Source organism: Chiroxiphia lanceolata, chromosome Z (assembly GCF_009829145.1).
Source record: "Chiroxiphia lanceolata isolate bChiLan1 chromosome Z, bChiLan1.pri, whole genome shotgun sequence".
Classification (NCBI taxonomy): domain Eukaryota; kingdom Metazoa; phylum Chordata; class Aves; order Passeriformes; family Pipridae; genus Chiroxiphia; species Chiroxiphia lanceolata.
The window spans coordinates 7651386-7671719 of NC_045671.1; the positions used below are offsets into that span (position 1 = coordinate 7651386).

Sequence of the window (20334 nt, forward strand, 5' to 3'; positions counted from 1 at the left end):
TCTGAAACGCCCCTTACCAAACAACAACAGCCTAGCTATCAGGCTACCTGTACATCCCCCTGCCTTTCCAAGACTGATCTGTTTTTGGTGTCTGCAATATCTGCTGTCATGAAGTCTGTTGTTGGAACACGTGTGCTGCCTCCACCAGAGGAGGGGATGGGGAAAGTCCATTTGCTCTCTTCCCCCATCAGGAGTCCCAGTGATCATTTCACATTAGAGATATAACCCAACATCTCTGCTCACCGTAGGGTCACCTAGAGGAGTCTGCCCAGGATCATGTCCAGTTGGGTTTTGAGTATCTCCAAGTACAGAGACTCTACCATCTCCCTGGGGAACTTGTGCTGATGTTCGAACACCATCATGGTAAAGAAAAAGCATTTTAATTAGAATTTCTCGCTGTGGTTCAGTAGAAAGGAATAACCTGGTCATTATGGAGCAACTGTGTTTCTTTGGTTTTGCTAACCACTACAATAACAGCACCTGCAGTAAATTCCCAACCAAACTAGGAAACTGCCTTCCCACTGCACACCTCTGCCATAATTTTCAGACCCTGACATTTTCATGTGAACACAGCTTAGATTCCTACAAAGAAACAGGGACACTTTCAAAAACTTTATCCCATCTTCATATCTTCTTCAAAATAAAAAGGTATTTATATTCTCAAAAACAATAACAGGTCCCATTGCTTTTCGTGAACAAGGCATATAAAGATAAATAGAGTAAAACAGTTCTGGGATTTAGAAAGCTAAAAGCCTTGTCTGGGACTGATTTATGAAAAGGAACAGTCCCAGAGTGAACAAACTGCTTCAGAACAGGCCATTCTGACACGTCTCAGTGGTCTTAGATAGTCCATTTCTCTGTACGAGCTTCCACACTTTTGACCAGGCCTTCTCCCAAAACCTCAAAGTCCTCCAGAATTGCTTCCACGTTGGGAACACAGACCAGCTCGTTGTTCAGGGTTGTCACCTTCCTTCCTTTCATGCTGGAGACCTGTGGGACACACATAAATATTGCACAAATGGGAGCACCTGCTCAGAGTTGCTTTGCAACCTCTGCCAGCCCCAAATAAGAGAATTCCTCTCTTGCCTTGTCACATCCAAACCCTGCTACTCCACTGCACCGAATTCCCCAAGTTTCACTTCCCAACACCATCAGTGCTCATTATTAGAACTACCAAAGTGCAAGAGTGACCCTTCCATCCCTTTTTAGGGCTTACCCTGGCGTCACAGTCCAAAGATTGCATGGAGTGAGGAAGCCAAGTAATGGCCAGGGGCACGGAGGAGATGGGAAGAGTGTGCAGATGCATGGCAGAGCCTGTGTAAGCAGAGCACACAGGGTGTGCAAAAGGGGCCACAGCATAAAACTGAGTAAGAGTTGCCTGGGCTCTGCTTTGCTCTTTGGTGGGTGTCAAGACTTCAAGTGAGAAGAGATCTTTGGCTCCACCAGAGGGAAAAGCAAAACCCTCATGGTTTAATCAAGCCACACTCAGCTCAGTGCAAGCATCTCCTCTGTTTCACCACTGTGAATAACTAAGTTTCACAACAGCAGCCTGGCTCAATGGCCAATGCCCTCTGGCCGTGAAGAGAGGGGAGATAAATCACCCATAGACTGACAGAAGAGCCTGGGCTGCCAACTCTGAGCCATGAGTAACCAGTTTCTTTGCGTCTTTCCTTCATAGAAAGCAGCATGAATCACTCCAGCACGCCTCACGCCTGGCTTAGCAACGCTCTACAGTCTGCCAGCCCACACAGTGTAGCTGGAAAACAGTTGTGTGCATCGATAGGCTTTGAGCAGTAGGGACCTAGGCTTGCCATTCCAGCCCAGCTTCTTGTGGGTCGGGTGTTTCTGGGTAAGATGCCCAAAGCCACAAGAATGGGAGAGCCTACTGCACACACCAAATGTCTTTGGCAAATGATGCATCACCCATTTCCCAGGAAGGGAGCAGGAAACAGCACCCAAGACAGAGAGCTCTGTTCTGACCCATGACCATGGTGCTGGGGCTTGTCCATGTCCCCTTCTCAGATCTGCTGATGACTGAGGGCACTGTGGACACAGCCCTGTCTTGGTTTCACCTATTCTAAGAAGGGACAGAACTGTGAGCTCTGTTTCTCAAAGGGCTTTGGGGCTGATGAGACTTGGGCAAAACAATTACAATGCAGAAAAGAAAAAAAAAAAGCCCTTCAAACTTCAGGGCATAAAGGTAATATGAAGCTTAAAGTAGAGCAAAAAAAAAACTCACCTTAAAAGGCTGAGGCTGAAAGCTCAAAGGTTTCCACAAAACTGCAATCACTTCTCCACCATGCTTGTCATAGAAGAACATGGCAAGATCGCTGAAGGCATCCTGGGTAGAAAACAAGCACAGGTTGTGACGGACATCCCAGAGTCAGAGCCCATCCTTGATTCACTGTCCTTACATAGGAAGACACAGTAGTTCCACACAAGCCAGGACCAAAACTGAAACTTTTCAAGTGGATTCCCAACAAGGAAAGAAACTGGCAGCCCATGGACAAGTCCTAGGTGTCTCCTGCTGCCTCTTTTTCCCCAGTCCTGATGGATACAGTTCACTATCTCCAAATTTTGCATGCAGATCTCACCACTGCCTCTTGCTGTCTCAGAGGACAGAAACATGATCCACCACCTCCCACAGGCCAGCAAGAGCACCCAGAAATCAGCATCCAGCTTTAGGACAGCGGCCCCCTTAGTGATGTCCCACTGAATGTCCCTCACCATGGTCTTCCATCAGCTTGACTTGGCAGTACCGAGCCTTCCTGGTGTCCAACAACTATGTCCAAGATTTCACAGTGAATCAGACAGAAAGAGGGAGGCCCTGCCAGCAGGCAATCCTGCCAGAATACATTCCACTACGTGGCAGCAAAGACAGACTCCAGTCAAGGACCTTTCACTGGATTCCAGCACCTTGAGTTCTGCAGTCTGTGCAACCAAAGTACCAAAGCTCCTTATTCTCCCAGGATAAACCCTCCAGGAGCTGGCAGCACACAGCATCCAAAAAGGAAACATAACAGTAGAAATTTTAAGTAACATAGTTCTGGGAGGCGCAAAGAGATGAAAAGTTCAATGGAGGCACTGCAGGAATCTGTCCTCCTTGCCCCAGTGTTTCAGCAGCGGTGCCAGTGAGCATCTCCTTTGGTGGTGCTGGGCAGCAGAGACCAAAAAGAGATCTTGCACAAAGAGATGAGTAAACCCCAGTCTGCCTTCCTGAAGCCCACACAAGCTGGATTCCCAGAGGTGCAAGGAGGCAGAAGAGCATCACAGCAAAAGGAAACAATGCTGCGTGCAAGCAACTTTTCAAACCCAAAAGTCTGGTCCTACAGCTCATCACTCAACATGTTGATACCTAGAGATATGGACCTTGAGTGCAGCTGACCCAGACAGCCAAGAAGCTGCTCTTCCCTTGGTTTCCCTGCTTTTACAAAGAGAAGTCTTGCTGGCATCACTGTATCCTGAGGTTTTCATGAGGATGCGCATGAAAAAAAAAATCAACACCAAAGGCAAGCTTGGAAGGGGTCTGCTATGGACATACCAGGACTGCAGTAGGAAAAAAAGGTGGACTGGGTTGGTGTTACCAGTGATCCTAAAGAGTGAGGTGGCACTTTAAGAATACAGACCTGATAAGCAAGGAGCGGTGGTGGTGCCTGCAACCTTCAGAGACAGATTTGAGTTTGGACTGCTGCTGCCCTCACAAACAGAGGGCAACACAATTAGGTCATCAAGCTGGAAAGATCCTGAGAACTGCCAGCTCATCTCATTCCACGGGTTCTTCACAGGGGCAAGGTTGGTCAAGGCATTATTTCACCAAACTAGCTAGAAAAACCACTGTCTAAAAATACATTGAGAAAGAGGCAATCCACCTTGGCATTTCTAGGCTGAGAGCACAGGTTTAGCTCAGAGCCCAGTCAACAAGGAAGACTCCTTGTTTAGCCAAAGGGCAAAAAGCAGAGGGAGGGAAGGCCCAAGGAAGGGCAGTAAAGCTCCAGGCATGCTGGCCACCAGTGTGCAACTTCCTGAACCAAAGGGGAGCAGAGCATGTGAGAACCTGAAGAAGCTCAGCAACTCCACAGGGCGAGGTCTCAAATGCCACACAGTGCTCCTTACGAGAAAGGTATTTTTTTACAAGACACATCTTGCTGGACAGAAGCCAGGAGCATTTGCAGGAAAGGAAGCCTCCCAGGCTCAGATCATTTCCCAGTAAACCACTGTTTGGCCTGACATCCAGCACCGTTTTTTCCCAGATGCCTGGGAGCGGAGGGCAGATGTGAAAAGGATAGCATCCCATTCAAAATTCCAGCACTTGTGCTGCTCCCAGCATCATCCATGTGATAGTGCCCCGAGCCGGTCCACTGAGCTGTGGAGATGAACACTCAGCTCTTGGGAAATTGCAACATTAAAAGGGTCTGGTGAATTAGTCACTGCACTTCGGTTTGTACAGAGGCTTGGGGAGTAAACAGTTCACCCTCCTTTCCACATCCCGTGCTCCATGCCCAGTGCCACTGGGCTTGTCTGAGCCTGCAAACACCTTTTTCAAGGGAAAGTTTCAAAAAAACAGAGAAAAGGCAATGAGTGCATTTGAACCCTTGTTCCCTTCTCAAGCTGCTGTATCTTTGGTTGCAATTCAGCTTTCAATGCCCAGGGAAAACCCTCTTGCCATCAGCGACAACTACTGGTTCCCATCTCACAGAGACATCAGGGACCTGCAAGCTCAGTGCTTCAATTTGGAGGAGCCTCATTGTCCGGGAAAGGGGTATATGGCATTTGAAAGAAGATTAGATCGAGCTCTTTAAGGAACCATCTTTGTTGTAGGAATGAAAAGGATGGAGAAAAGTAGCAAGTAAAACAATACCCTGTTCTAAAATGGGATTACCAGATTAAGCAGCTCCATCTGAATCGTGGATTTTGCAATGAGCTAAGTGCTCATCACTAGTTAACTACCTACATTGTTGTTTAGGGGTAGGGGGTTTTTTTATCTTACCATTTATCCACCCATTTTTTTCACTGCTTCTACCAACAGACCAGGCTCATTGCATTATAGCTACTGTAGAGCCTTTTAGGGAGGTCTCTGCACTCATAGTGTGTCCTACAGTAGCTTTTCCTGGTTTGACAGCAGCTGAGATGGCAAATACATCAATTAACATTTGTTCAGTGCTCAGAGCATTTCAAGTGCTCTTAGCAAGGAATCTACCAGTAAAAAATCCTATTAAAAATACTTACTTCCAGCAAACAACTACCATTTGTGGTTAAAACTTTCAGGTCTGTCATCCTACAGCGACCTGCCCTGACGTTCAACTTTATGTGACACAGACAGAACCTTCCCCCACACCCCAACAGAGCAAGGAGCACTGTCAACCCTGGGCACTATGCTAAGGGTCACACAGCTGCTCTATAGCTCTAGGAGCAGGTGATTTCCTGCCACCTCTGCCCCTCCAGGGTCACACATAGGAAGGTCTCCTCCCCACTGTGAGAGCCCACAGAGTCTTTTCAGTTCATCTCTGCCAGTCTGGAGTCACCACAGGAGGAGTCACCCCTGCCAGTCAAAAGAGGAGGGAAGCAGACTGCCCTGAAAAGATTTCACCAGTTCCAGCTACATCCCATAACCACAGCTTACATATTGTAGGAGACAGAGAATTTTTACTATCATTAATTCCTTCCTAACATGCAGTAGCAAGATACACATTCCTACACCATGGGAGGAAGAAAGGAAAGGGCTGTAAGTCTTCTTGATAGGTCTTGTCTGAAGGTGAAAGAAATGCAAAACATTGCTCTAAAGGGAAGGATGTTTACAGTAAAGCAGGAAATATTTTCCTGCTCATTCACAAAGAAGAGATCTCACATATATGAGATGGGCAGCTCCTCTGCCACAAAGTCTTCCTCAGGCATATGCAGCCCAAGAAACCTAAATCTCAGTGAACCACAGCCCATCACATCAGTGACCTGGTGAGACCAAAGACCCAGTAAGAAATGTGAGGTCTGTTAACAGCCGTAACACACACAGACGGACATGGCACAGGCAGCTTCATCCCATTTTCCCCACCATGAGTGAACAGCTCTGAGAGGTGACCAGAGCCTTTGGGTTTTGTGAGCTCCTGAATGCATGCAGACAGGCACGGCAAGCATATCCACAAGTCCTGTGTCCTCTAGGGTGTCTCTTGAGTCCAGAGGACACCCAAGCCACCCTGGAGCAAAAGCTGCACTGACCAAGCCTTCCCACACCACATTCTCAGCAAATATCTGGGGGTTCTGTAGCTCAACAACCATGACACAGACCAGCAGTCATGATGGAGATTCAATGGGAGACACATTTGAGAGACTTAACTTAGCCTTGCTGGGGAATCCTCACCAGGAACCTACCCAGAGTTGTTTGACGAAGTCCTCTGGACTGTAAGTCGCAGGAGGCTGGTGATGGCCTGAAGCTCCGGGGAGGAGCATCCCTCTCTGTGGGATGTCTGGCACCTGCTTTCCCTCAAGAGCGTCTGTCTGCAAAGCCTTCTTATCTGGACAGACTCACGGAACAGGCCTTTTCTATCAGATCTGTCCTGGAACTGAAGAATTTGCTGCCTGAATCCCACAGCCAGCCTTTCATCTCTACCCCGAGCCTACCAGGCACCAGAGCAACTCAATCAGGCCAGTTCCTGCAGCACATCTCCTTGGAGCAGGAAAAATTAAAGCAGTCAGGACTCAACATCTACTCTCCTTTATTTTCTCCTCTGATTAGGCTCCTTGGAGAAGGCATGCAGCAGTCCTTCAGCTCCTGCCTTGTTAACTCCTTTGACTTGAGAAAAACAGGGACAAACAGGCTGGACGGGAGAGAAGTGGATCTTCTGGTTACTGGTCTAAGGACACTGGGGAAGAAGCTATCCCCTGCCCCTCTCAACTCAATCCGCATGCTAAGGCATTTAATCCCTATTTCATGTGTAAAGCTCAGTAAAGGGCAATGTTTCCTTTCTGCTCACAGAACACAAAATCCCACAGCATCTGTGTGACAGATGTCTCTCTTCATTGCTGTAAACCCACCAGGGCTGCACTGTCAGCCACAGCTACAGCCCTGTTGCTCAGTTCTGTGGTTTGTGCTATTTAAGAGAGAGCAAATTATTCTGAGTCAAAGCCAGTCAGTGCTGCGTCCAACTGCCTTCTCATCCAAAATCTCTCAAGGATTCACTGCTGTCACCACACTCCTTTTTGGCACCAACTTCTTGCTGCATTTGGATCATCCCCAGGGATCCTAGCCTGCAGGACAAGGAGGAGCAGCAAAAGCCAGGGAAGGAGAAATACTCGGGTATGGAGAGGCTACCAAGCAGAGCCAAAGTCGATGAAAAGGTCTTGCCTTTAAGGAACAACATCAGTACACTGAGACACAAAGCCAGATGATTTTTGATAGATAGAGCAGCTTCTACTGACATCACCAGCTTGCTGCTGGCCCTGCAGTGCAAAACCAGCTTTCGAGGCTTTCCAGCCCAAGTGGATGTGGCCAAGTTATCTGACAGTACATGCAGCATCACCTGTGTGATTATTCCAGGAGAAGAAACACCTGTTTGCCTGGAAAAATAGATATTCATCAGCTCCTTCAGGTCTGCCCACTGCTGATCTGGATGCTGTGAATGACAAGGGAACTGGTATTGCAAGATACCTCCAGTATGATGGCCACAAGGGAACAAAGCCATATCTATCTAAGAGCCTTCAAGACATGGAAAAGCCCCCTAGACAGGGATGCTGAAGCAGATTTCGGGCTCTCTACCCCATAGCTCACTCCTGAGAGAAAGTTGTGACCAGTTTCTGCTCTGTTCCCTCCTAAGCACCCTCAGCTCAAAAAACAAGAGACACCAAGTGAATAAACATTGCTTCTAACAAGGCAACATGACTTTTGCTCATATCCATGTTTCTTCACTGGGATGTTGGCATACTGGATTTAGGAACAGCTGTAATTTCTAACCCAATCATACTCTATTCCACATCTATTATTATCCGTATTGGAACAAACAAGCAGTAAAAATTCAGTCACTATTGACTGGTCCAAGTAAGTCATAACTGCCTAAAGGATAATGAAAGCTGCTTTCCAGGGAAGTCTCTTCTACACCTTTCAGTTCCAGAGCTATTTACTGACACCAACTTGTCTAGAAGCATAAAACCATCCTATAAACTTCAACACACCCCTATGAGTTTCCTAATTGACTGCCTCATCTACAGCCAGACCTGCTGCAAGCAGTTAACAGGCTCCCCAAAGGGCCTGCTCTCCCAACAGCCTCCAGCCGTGATTTCCTTCAAGCAGGCCGTCATCCTTCTGCCAAGTTTCCATGAGATTGCTTAGCCCTGACCCCTTCAGAGACACAGAGGCTCCAGCTCCATGTATACAGGCATCACCAGCACCTTGACAGCTGCTGAAAGGCTCTGTTCAGCTCTAGAACCCACTTCCAGCACCGTGTGGAGAAGGATTTCAGGCTTAAGAAATTGCATTTCCTACCCACATCTATACCCCTTGGCTGAGGTTTCATGGCAGAAGGTCAAACCTTCATCATTTATGGATTAAAAGAGGGGGGCTGGTCTTGATGTATCGACTCCTCAGATCAAGACACCAGGAAAGAAAGTGAAATAGCGAACAGTTCCAAATCTGCTTCCTGCTCCCTTTTAAAACTCTTGTGCAGGATGCTTCTCCACCTCCTGGCATATCCCAGACCCCAAGAAATCCCCCAGTGCTCTCTGCAAACTGTCTGCAGGACCTCCAGGTCCATCTTCCTTCTCAAAAGCAGGAGAACACTGGACATCTTCTCACCCCAATGTCCTTCCAGCCAAAGCAGCAGTGCTACTTGCAGGGAAATTGTGGGACAATTTTGAGGTCTTTCTCAATTTCAAGAGGTCTTTCATGCACCCGTCTCTCACTTCCTCACCACCCAAGACTGTCCAAACCTGCTGTGGGTGACAGGAGGACTGAGGTTGCACCTTGCTAGACCTGGTAGCTCTACTGAGCCCACAGCAGATTCCTATGGGCACAGGTTATCGTGCAATGCAGCTGGCACTGAGTTTGGGAGGTAACAGGGCTGTGCCCAGGATGAAGAAACCTTCAAAGACACCCTTGCAAGTTTTCCTTGCCCACCTCCTAAGCTTACCTGGTTAAGGTGAAAGGGGAGCTTGAACTGAAAGAGCCCAGAATCTTGCAGCCCAAAACTGGAGTTTCAATTCAGGCAACATTCACAATGGTGGCCAAGCACTGGGACAGGGAGGTGGGAAATCTCCATCCCTGGAGACAGCAGTCATTCAACAGGTCTGTGCTCAGTGCAGCCCGTGAAAGCTGGCTCTGCCCTGAGTGGGGAACAGGGCCAGAGACCTCCACAGCACCTTTCCTGCCAAAGACAGCCTATGATTCCTACACTGACAGTTCTGACACTGCCCACAGACTTCTGTGAGTAAGGGATGATGGCACTTGAAAATCAAGGCAGGTTTTCATAAGAGCCCCACCTCTCTGCACACTAACATTTACTACATCTGAAGCTGGGAAGGGCCAAAGCTGCAGATGCTGCACATCTGCAAAGCACTGTCTGTCCAGATCCCACATGGATGCTGTCACCTAGCACCCTGCATATCTCCCCAGACTGCCAAGGCTTTGGCTTGGTCACACGGTGGGAAAGAACAAGGTCCATGACTTTGGATACTGATGTTCTCCACATACCCAACTACCAACTTCCTCTGTCATCATGCAGGTAGTCAGACACAGAGAAACCATTCTGTGACCAATATTGAGCCCTTCTGGCTCACACAACCATTGGCCTAACAGCAGGAAGCCTACTGGTACCATGTCATGGATACCTGCACATTTCCCCAGAAAATACGTTTGGCTACTGCCCATCATGCACACCAGTTGGTGCAAGAAGCTATGAAAAGTCAATTAACTGACTGGAGACAGATGGCTGCACAAAGGTATCTTTGTGCTGAAATACAATATTCTTCAGCAAAAGTTCCGGGTGCTTTGTATCTGAGCTCACTCTCACATCAGGAGCACTCCCATTTCCATGGAAAGGGTGGTGCATTCTTCCGCTGAGGAAGCAATGACCATCCCACACAAAATACCTAAAGGTGTCACCAACCATGTCCTGCAGTGGCAGGCAAGCTGAATGCCAGAAGGCAGCTTCCCCCCAGGCAGGAGCCTCCCCCGCTGGCCCTGCTTACTCTCAGCTCCCGGAGGTAGCACTGCACAGGGTCATAATCCACCACAGGAAAGAGGATATTCAAGGCAGTGCTGTTCTTCACCACACCACGGGAAAAGGATTTTGGTGGCCGGTCCACGTTCTCCAGATGCCGAGGAATCTGTTTTGGATTCAGGTGGATTAGGACATCGTAGAAGTCCAAAGGAGGGCGGAAGACCATCTGCAAGGAGAAACGAACAGTGCCACTCAAAGTAGGACACAGGTGAGCAGGAGAGATGAGAGAGGTTTCCCTAGTCCTTGCCTGCATTTTATGCCCCTCTCCTTAGAAAGCAGTAAACCAAAGACACAGCTTCTGTGAGATTAATGTTAGAAGTTTGCCACAGACCCCAGGAAGCCCACCTGAGCACATGGCACTGTGTTGGGCAGTTGAGAGAGGGACAGACAGGTGAGCTGAAACAGGTAACTGCACTGCACATGGCAGAGTCCCAGAATGAAGAGCGGAGTCAAGAAGCCAACAAGAGCCAAACAACACCCAGGGGACATGAGGAACTGTGCAATAAAGGGATGGTCCCATCTGTCCAACACCATTTGCCCCAGAGGGCAGTAGCATCTTTAATTAAGCAGACAGAGGGTGAGAGCAAGCCCCATTAATGGAGGGGAGCAATCCCAGACGCATAAATATTTGGACAGGCAGGATCTAGCTGTGGATACAGCTGTATTAAAATGGAAAAAACTTAAAACTATGTGTACATTTTTGTGGAACAAATGATGCAGAGACATGAACAGAGGCGTGGGACACTGCTCAACTTGGCACTGGCAGAAAACCCACTGCTCAGAGCTGGTTTAAAGTCAGGCTGGGGAGAACACACATGAAGAATATCAGTGACCAGCACTGACTCTCAGGTCTAGTCCACACAGTCCCCCTTTCCCACCCAGGTGATAAAGTCCATGTCTTACTGCATATCCCCTGGGAGCAAAGAAACAGCTCATAAACCCATGTCTGCATCTGCATGAGAGTGGCCACATCCCCATCTGACCCAAAAGCAAAAACAGGAAGGCAACTTGGAGCACCCTCTTAAGTACACGGGTAGAGGAACCAATTCCAAAACTAGAAAGGCTTTTCTCTCCTCCCTGTCCCAAGCTTTGCTTACAAATAGATTACTAGCTCTGGAAACAACATCTTATGTTTATCCCTAAGGAGCATCACAGGCATGGACCAGATCAATAGCCTGGCAATGGGAACAGTTTCCACTGCAGCAGCCAAGAGGAAGGGAGACAGCAGGAGGCCCAAGGAGGCCAAGTCAAGGTGTTGGAAGGCTGCTATGGACAGGTGACAGCTCATTTTAGAAGCTCACCATCCCAAGCTCACAGTGTACCTCTTGATTTTCAGTTTTGGGTCGGCACTGTGACTGCAGCACACTGGACACATCTCATTCCTTCATAGCTCTGTAACACACTCCTACTGCCTCAAGTAGATTCTCACTTAATACTTTCAGTGGAAAATGCAGCAGAACTGAAAGTAGTGTCAGTAAATCCTTTTTATATTGCATAAGCAGAAAAAAATCCACTATATGTGTGCTGTTTTTTTATTTTGGTTTGGTTTTTTCCAAATGTCATATTTAACCACTGTTTTTAGTCCTTTGAGCTTCAGTTGCCTGGGTCACTAATTGGTACACCAACAAGTTACCCTTCAAAACACATGTATCTCCTTTCAAAGGGCAAATAAATATGTCTACATCTCTCAGGTCCATTTCAGTAATGGATGTTTCAACACACTTAAAATCACTGAGAAACTGCAGAGGGTTAAACTACTTATGGCCTTGCTCCTCCACTCAAAGCAAAACAACATCTTCCTAAAGTGCCTGTTGGTGTCCTGCCAAAACCTCCAACACCCTGAGCCTGGCTGGACTCAAGCACACAAACCAGATTTGCCAACTACACCAAAAGTCTTCCACAGGAACCATTTGATCCGGCCATGAACACATGACTGATCTGGCCAGGAACATTGTGGGTTTGCTCATGTCCCAGGAAAACCAGAGAATACAAAATAAATGTGTCCTAGTCACCCCAAGTTGCTATGCACAGCTGGGTCCCCGAGAAGCAGGGTGGCAGAGCAGGGCACCAGGCTCCATCCTCCTATCCTTGAGGCTTTTCATCTCAGGGCAACCGCGCAGCCACAGCCTGAATCCTCCCAACACATCTCAGTGATCACCATCAAAGACCAGTATGCTTTGCCAGATCCTGAAAACCCTTGTGCTTGTGCCCCAGGGGGTTACCTTCACATCCTGGCTGTTGAGTGGGTCCATGAGCTGCTCCTCCAGGGCACGGAGAGACTCTGAGGCGAGCACGACAAGGCGCTGCAGGATCTGGGGAGGGAAGAAAGCCAGAGGGTGAAACTCTGCAGTCCTGAATGTAGCAGGGGCTCTGCCCACTCACAGGGCTGCCAGGACCAGGCTGCTCCAACACCAGGAGCAGGAAACTGCCCACAGGGCTGGACGAAGGGCCCGGCTCACCTGTGCCGAGGGTCGGTCCTGGGTCCACATGGAGCTCCACTGGTCCTTGGGGGTGGCAATGAACATGACAGGGAGGCGAGAGCGAGCAGCCACAAACTTGTTCTTGATCTCTGTGCAGTCAGTGTCTGGAGAGGGCAGGCAGGGGGGTGAGATGCTCTGCCCCATCCACAGCCCTCCGGCCTCCTTGCCCATCTACTGCAGCCCAGGGAAGGGCAGTACCACAGGCTTTATCCTCTCCTGCCCTCTGATCTCACAGTCCATATGCAACCAGAGCTCCTTCACCTTGGGCTTGCTCCACTCTCACACTTCCCTTGGCACTTGCCTGTGGGAAGTTCTGGAGCCAGGAGACAGCTCTAGATGGACCTGAGCTCTAAACCCAAGCTGGTGCACTCAGACATGGCAGGTACTGGGACTGACACAGGCTGGCAACTCATGTTATAAGCTCATGACAGAGTTTGTACCCAAACTCCGAGGGTTCTATCTTTTGGTTTTTATTTCCCCTCATGTAGAGGAAAAAATAGCTCTTTAGCTCACTGGAAAAAAGCTGGAGAGTGCTTTGGAAAGTATCAGTTTTCAAAACCCAATTCTTTCCCAAGCAGCCTTACCTTCTTTTATAAATCAGCTTTAAAAGCCATGTGTAGCTATCTCCCCCACCCCACAACTATGCAGAGCCAAGACAATCCCATGGTTTCTGCTGGCTCCTGGGGAAAGATGGCATGTATTCAAAAGATGATCAAAACACAAGAGGGCAGGAACACAGGGCTTCAAAGGCAACACCACATCCAATAGCACCCAGGCTTGCCACAGATTTCAACAAGACCAGAAACAAAAGAGCATCATCACTGAGACCCACTTCTTCAAAGGCAGGCAAGGGAAAAAGAAACCCCACACTACAACCAAACCCAGCCTGTAGCCAAGTTGAGCATGACAGGACAGGAGGAAGAGTGGAAAATCTCTTTGCTCACAGAAGAAGCTGTGATACCTCCCTGTATCCAAGATCCCTGGAGCCAGGCACTGACTAAGGAGGGCTCAAGACCTTCATGTTGCAGCTCTCCTACCTCTTTCCTGCTCACCTGTGAGGCCAGTGTTTATGTTGACAATCAGAGGGTTGTTTTTCCAGTCAAAGGTTGCCAGCAAGTTGAGGAAGCGCAAGAACCCCACCTGGGGAGAGCTGCAGGCAGGACAAAACAGTTCAACACTGGCATTTGCTCTCCTGGCAGCAAGAAGGGCTGCACTTGGGGGTACTGAATGCCCAGCCCACATGCAGCCCAAGAAGGGATGACTGTGGTAGGAAAGAGAAGTCCAGGACAAGTTTGAGACACTTTCCCTTCTCCAAATCCCCAGGGAAAGCCTTTTCCCATTGTTCCTCTCTCCCCAAGGAAAAGAGACAAGTACAAAGTAAAATACTGCCCCCAGGTTGCCCCACCTCCTGATGCCCTCCCCATCCAGACTCCTGGGTCTGGAACAAGAAGGAGGTGGAGAAAGGGTTGCTCCCATCTCTGGTGCAGGTCTGAACACCAGCCAAGTTCCCACTGCACCTTTTCCCCAGCAATACAACACGTGCATGAAGCCAGGCAGCTGGGAAGATGGGGTTCCTGCTATTTTAGGAGACAGGAAAGCACTCTAGGCATCAGACTGTTACTCCTGCTACTTTGGGAAAGGAAACTGGACCCGGAGTGCAGGGCAGAATAACCTTTTGACTCTGTACAGAACAAAAACATTTCCTTTAACTTCATTTCACTTCCTCTGGGCCCTCTAACATCTATCTGCCAGGGGCCAGCAAGCAATTGGCTTATTTACCAACACACTGCTCCACTGAGCTTTCAGTGGTCGACCCGTCATCCTTCCCTTGGAAGTCTTCTCCAGGAGGGAGGCTGGAGCCACCGGCACCACCATAACATCCTTCCTGGGGAACTCAGGAACCCCAACATGCTGGTAGCCACAACGCAGCCCCTACCCTGCTTCTCCTGGCCATCACCCCCAGAACGAGGGGCCTCACCAGTCCTCCAGAAGGCAAAAGACACCCTGCAGTTGTGGCACCAGCACCAAGAGGACACAAGGACACTCACTCCCATCCCTACCTGCTTCCCTCCTTTCTCCACAGTCCAAAGGGCAGGGGAAGCCATAGTCCTGCAATGCCAAGCATCTCCATCTCCTCTAGCAGCCATTCCCAAAAGGGCTTGGGACAGCATTTTGGCAGCACAGGGGCCTCATGCTGCCTGATGTGAACCCTCCCAACAACTCATGTTCTGGCAGTATCCCATCTGTCCCCCATCTCATGTAAGGAAAAAGGCACTAAATCCCCGTCAGGCCAGCCTGGGTTCCTCATCCTCACCTGGGTGGTGTGAAAGGGGCTGGGTGGAGGAAGAGAAATGCCACAAGAAGGTCCACACACTCCTCAGAGATGTTGTCGCTCAGGAGCTGAGCACTGACCCAGCGCTTGGCCAGCCGGGAGGTGCTGCCATAGACAGGGTGCTGCTGCTGGAGCCTGCAAGGAGGGAGACAAGCCACTGCTCAACCCACACACCCCAGGACCCACAGCTGCCCTCTGGCATTCGGCAAGGAAGAAGTGAGGGGCAAAAATATGACAGGAACACGTACACAGCATTACAAGCACAGGTCACTTTCTACAGGCATTGACGGGAACAAAGGGAAAATGCTGCCTAACCATGCTGCTCTTTGATACTTGTCTCCCCGTACCAATGACCTCAGGGTGACAACTGGTGCCACCCAAACCCACATTCATCCCTTCACCCTCCCAAAGAGCCTCCCATGAAGTGGGCTAAGGGCCGCTTCCCACAGTAAGCTCCTCTACCCACCAACACCCTCCAGCATCCAAGAGCACCTCCACAATGGCCTCCAGCCCCATCTCACATCCTGACCCCTCAGGCAACCTTCTGCCTCACCTACCCATGCAGAGAGCTGGTTAGATAAGGCAAATGCAACGTCTCCCACTCCAGCTGACGAGATTCCTCCGTGTCCTGGTACTTCAACAACCCTTCCGGGGTGACCACTTCCTTCAGGATCAGGGGCTCCCGGTGGTAGGCTACTTGGAGACGGAAAACGTAGCCATCCTGAGATGGGACACAAGCTGAAGTCAGGCTTGGTGGTAACATAAGCAGGATGCTATGTGTTATGCTGCCCCTCAGAGATGCAACAGCAGCATCCTGACATCAGTGCCATCTCACCACACTCTATCCTAGGTCCACCATCCAAATCCTGGTTTTGTCCAGTGGGACCGCTGCCACAGCCCCCCCGCCTGCCTCCTCAGTAATATCAGGTCTGGGGAAGGTCCTGGTTGCCTCCTACCTTGTACACATCGGTGTGGGTGGCTGCAGGTCTGCAAAGCAGTTGGTGCTGCTGACGGAGGAGCTCAGCCAGTTGGAGGTGGAAAGCTGCCTTGATACGCTTAATGGCTTCCTTGTCCTGTGGCCACTGGCCACTGCCTTCCATGTGGCATATGACTGGGGGCAAAGGGATAGCAGGAGGTCAGTGAGTCCCACACAGAAATCAGGTGTTGGATAGGGGTGTCCAGAACTAGGGATTACAGCAGGAGAGCAGGAGAAGTCAGGGCTTTGCTTCTGCCTACAGCACTCCACTGCAGCAATAACAGAGCCAGTATTGCTGCTTGCCTCCACTTCCCCCCACCAAGTCATCTCCCACTCACATCTCTCCCCACTTACTCTTCAAAGGGGTTATGTAGGCTGGGCAGGGCTTCTCTTTCGAAGGAAGCAGCAAGTGCTTGATTCTGATTAGGTTATGGAAGGAATAAATCGGCTTCATGGGAACGGGAGGGAAGACCTGAAAGAGAACAGCCACCCAGCAACTGAGAACAGGGAGCAGAAATCTCAGGGCAGTGTGCATCCCCTCACTCCAACCTCCCACCCCAGCAAAGCCCTCCAGCACAGAGGCTTTAGTCAGCTTGTGCACAGCTGGCCCAACGGGCAGAACAGCAAAGAAGAGGCACCACATTGCCCCAGGGGCTCTCAGGAGCCACAGAACCAGAGAGTGACTAATTCTGTGGGTCCTCCCCCACCCCAGGGCACACCCTCAGCTCCGTGCAGACCCCCACACCCGGCCACAGCCCAGGACACTCACATCTGTGTACCGGAGGGCTGGGTGGACACCCTGAACAGCCGTCACCGTCAGCGGCAGCTCCTTCAGGTTCCAGAGCTTGCGGCTCAGGTCGTCGTAGGAGCAGACGACACTGACCATGGCCTCCTCGCCCATCCCCGATGCCTGTGGACACACAGGGAGCCTTTGCATCCACTGCTCTCACTCCCGCATACCCACCCACCTCACCTCCCTCATGGGAGGGAGCGGCATGGCAGCCACGCTCTGAGGAGCCAGCACTGCCACCCCAGGGAGTAGCTGCTGCTGAGGGCTCTCAGCAAAACTGGGAGGTAAGAGAGAGAGGGAAGACAAGGGCAAGGGTGTCTGTGGCTCCTCTAGCAGGCACAGGCATCCTAGAGGCTGCGTTTCCAGTGGTAAGTAAAATTATTTCTTTTGCAAGACACTAAGGCAGCACCAAGAGCTATACTGCCAGCAATCACCCTAGGAAAGGAGACACCAAGACTGATCTGGGAGTAAAGAGAACACATACCAGCTAGGTGAGAGCTCTGCTACTGTCTCCCCACCAGCTACCATGGTGCGAACAGATGCAGCATTTAACAGAAAACTGCACCCACTACATCCTCAGCCAAGGCGAAGCTCTGAAGCATGGCAAAAGCAAGGACAGAAAATATCCAGAGCATCACAGGATGCCCTGGGGAGGGCAGATGAGAAGCACTGAAAGGAAAATTGCTTCTGCCCTTGCTGCTTCCATCTCCCCAAAGCACAGCAGAGGGGCCTGCACAGGGAGGAAACATCACTGACACCAAAGCACCAGCTCAGGTGCAGCCTGGGCTCTCCAGCAGATCAGCAGCACCCTCTGCAGGGTGTGCCACGAACGACAAATCCCCTCCTGGCCGCAGGGCTGCAAGGGATTTCCTTCATCTGCTGGAAGAGACACACAACATATGGATCTCCCCACCTCACCACACAACAGGCTGTGAAAACCAGCATCTCATCCCAAATCTGACATGCCACTCTGCCCAGACCACAACTGGTCCCTGGCACAGGAGATTCTTTCCACAAAACTTGTTCCCCTTTGATCTTAAAAAGGGGAAAGGAAACTATTTCTTTCTCCATCCAACAACAAGGTAAAGAGCTTGTTTTATAAAAGTGACACCAACTAAGTGGTGTCAAAGTGCTCATGGCTCATCTCCAGGCTTTAATTTTACAACCTGGTGACCAGAAGTGGGGAGGGGGGCATTTCCCAGACTCCAAAATGCATCTTTTCTGTCTGAAAGTGAAGCTTCTTTGTTTCAGCTGCACATTCAGCTGCAGCATGATCTAGCACTTTGCTCCTTGATAGAAAGGATCCTTTTCCTAGGTTTCCCACCTGGACCTAAGGGATGAAGGCACAGAGTTGCATGGTCCATGTCCTGAAGGATACAGGACCTTAAAGGTGCAGCCAGAAGAGCACTGTGGGACAGCAGTATATCCTCAGACATGTGGACAGAGGGCAAACGAGCAGAGGGTAGGACAGTGGGAAGCTTGTAGGGAAAAATGAGGTGTGGGGGATGCCAAAGCAAGAGGATTTCACCAGCTGTATCTCAGCTGCCATGAAAGACTTGGCAGATCCAAGGAGAGCACCATGCTCCTAACCAAAGCAGCCACAGGCAGGAATTTTCCTTAGCCTCATTACATTCTCTTGGGAACCACCCAGCTGCCTCGGGGGCCACCAAAATGACCTCCCTACAGCCCTCCCCTTACTGCCCTTCCTGGAGAAAGCCCCAGCCCCATTTGGGGGAGCAACCATACCTTTTGCCCAGTCCTGATCACAGATTCCAGCAGGGCTCCTGCATAGCAGATAGAGGATTCGGGAATGTCCGCATGGCTATGTGGAAGAAGACAACAGAGCATTAGTTATGACATGTCAACCTATTCATCCTGATACTGTATGCTACACAGGTATGGGTCAGTCCAAGGATGAGAAATCCCTTTACAAAGGAAGGTCCTGGTGAGAAGCCCAATCTCTGTGCGTTCCTCCCATGCCCAAGTCATCTACCCAAAGCGGCCCAGCCACTTGTGCAGCTTCACAGGATTCAAAGCCAAAGCCAACAACCTGTAGCCTTTCCTCACAAGACTCATCCTCAAGTCAGGACAAAGAGGCACAGGTAACTCCTTCATTTTCTGCAAGAGGGTCTCATTTTTGGCTGACAGTATAAACTACAGGGAGGCTTTCCAATGCCATAGGTAGACCCAACTTTGTGAACCACTAGAAAGGCTCAGAGGATTTCATGAAATGTCCTGCAAGGTCCAGACAGCTTCTCTTCCAGCTCTGACAATCAGTGTTCCATCATCCCACCTGCATGTAAGGGTAGGACCATGCAGCCTCCTTGCCTTTAGCATGATCTTCAAGCAGAGGTAATGCCTGTCCACTCCACCTGCTCCTGGGAGGCAGCTCCCAGCATCAGGACAACTGAAACAACTTCCAGGTTTCACAAAGCCAAAATTACCCACAACATCCCCCAAAGCACGAAGCTGACAAGGGGGTTACCAGGGACATGACACAAGCCAGGAGAGCAGCAGTGATCCACACAGAGCTGCAGGTCCCCAGGCCTCAGCTGCTGCTCAGTGCAACTTACAGCTTCAGCAGGTGCCTGACAATCTGCTCAGGAATGAGGCGTTTCTGGTAGGCAGTGCTGGCCTCCCACACCACGGCCTCACAGATGCTGCCATCCTGGAACCGCCGCAGCTCTGACTTCTCTCCCCAGAAGGTCCGGAACTCCAGGGCCTGCAGGGGGACATTGTGCAAGCCAGGCCAAGGACACAAGTCACTCCCATGACCATCAACCAGCCCCGCAGCCATGTGCAACAGTACAGCACCAGCTCTACTCCACCCCGTCTGGCACAAGCAGGGCTCCCCTCACCTCGGGGTGATCAGCCTGTGGTCCCTTCTCCAGTGTGCTGGCAGCAAACTCGGGAACAAACAGGAGCCCAAACGTCAGGGACCCAACATCCTTGTGTTTTGGGGGCTCAGCATCAATTGACCACTGTGGGAAAATGGGGAACATGAAGCAGAAGGAGAGATGAGGTTGATGGACCAGCAGCTACCAGGATACTGGGTTGTTAGATGAACCTCCTGCTACATGCTCCCAGGCACCTGGACAAGCACAGACAGGGAAAGCCTAACAGGTCTCCCTGATATATAAAAAAAGTTTTTTCACCCTGCCACATTACTGGGCCAGGAATTTTGCCCAGATCAAGCCATTCAGCTGCACCCCACACCCTGGTGCAGAGCTCCAGGTCCTGTATTCCCTACAAAAGGTACAGGCCTGTCTCCTTTCCCAGTGAGCAAGGATCCCCCTCCTGGGCTGCCACAAGAGACACACAAGACTCCATGTGTTGCAAAGGATGCAGTGTCATTGCCAAGCTGAATTACCTCAGGGATCTGGGGCAAGGAGTGAGCCACAAGCAGTGCTCTCTTGGACAGACCACGTGCCAGCAGTGAGACAATGAAGGGCAGGGCTGCAGCCACGTAGTTCCCACCCCGATCCATCAGATCATTCAGCAGCTGCATCTTCTTGCAGGTACCCTGCAGCTTGGAGACATGCTTCAGGCTACAA

General features: G+C 50.3%; 1 protein-coding gene across 1 annotated transcript in view; it reads right to left on the reverse strand.

Moving 5' to 3' along the window:
* Positions 1-363: 363 nt before the first annotated feature.
* NOL6 (nucleolar protein 6) overlaps positions 364-20334 on the reverse strand; it is a 28550-nt gene continuing 8579 nt past the window's right edge. The window contains exons 13-27 of the mRNA XM_032675541.1: positions 20151-20328; positions 19639-19761; positions 19354-19502; positions 18527-18602; positions 16760-16900; positions 16345-16462; positions 15971-16125; positions 15572-15735; positions 14997-15149; positions 13735-13832; positions 12662-12786; positions 12425-12514; positions 10171-10368; positions 2240-2341; positions 364-990 (exon numbers count right to left, since the gene is read on the reverse strand). Coding sequence (XP_032531432.1) covers positions 841-990; positions 2240-2341; positions 10171-10368; positions 12425-12514; positions 12662-12786; positions 13735-13832; positions 14997-15149; positions 15572-15735; positions 15971-16125; positions 16345-16462; positions 16760-16900; positions 18527-18602; positions 19354-19502; positions 19639-19761; positions 20151-20328 — 2020 coding nt within the window. The 3' untranslated portion in view covers positions 364-840. The remainder of the gene's footprint in view (positions 991-2239; positions 2342-10170; positions 10369-12424; positions 12515-12661; positions 12787-13734; positions 13833-14996; positions 15150-15571; positions 15736-15970; positions 16126-16344; positions 16463-16759; positions 16901-18526; positions 18603-19353; positions 19503-19638; positions 19762-20150; positions 20329-20334) is intronic.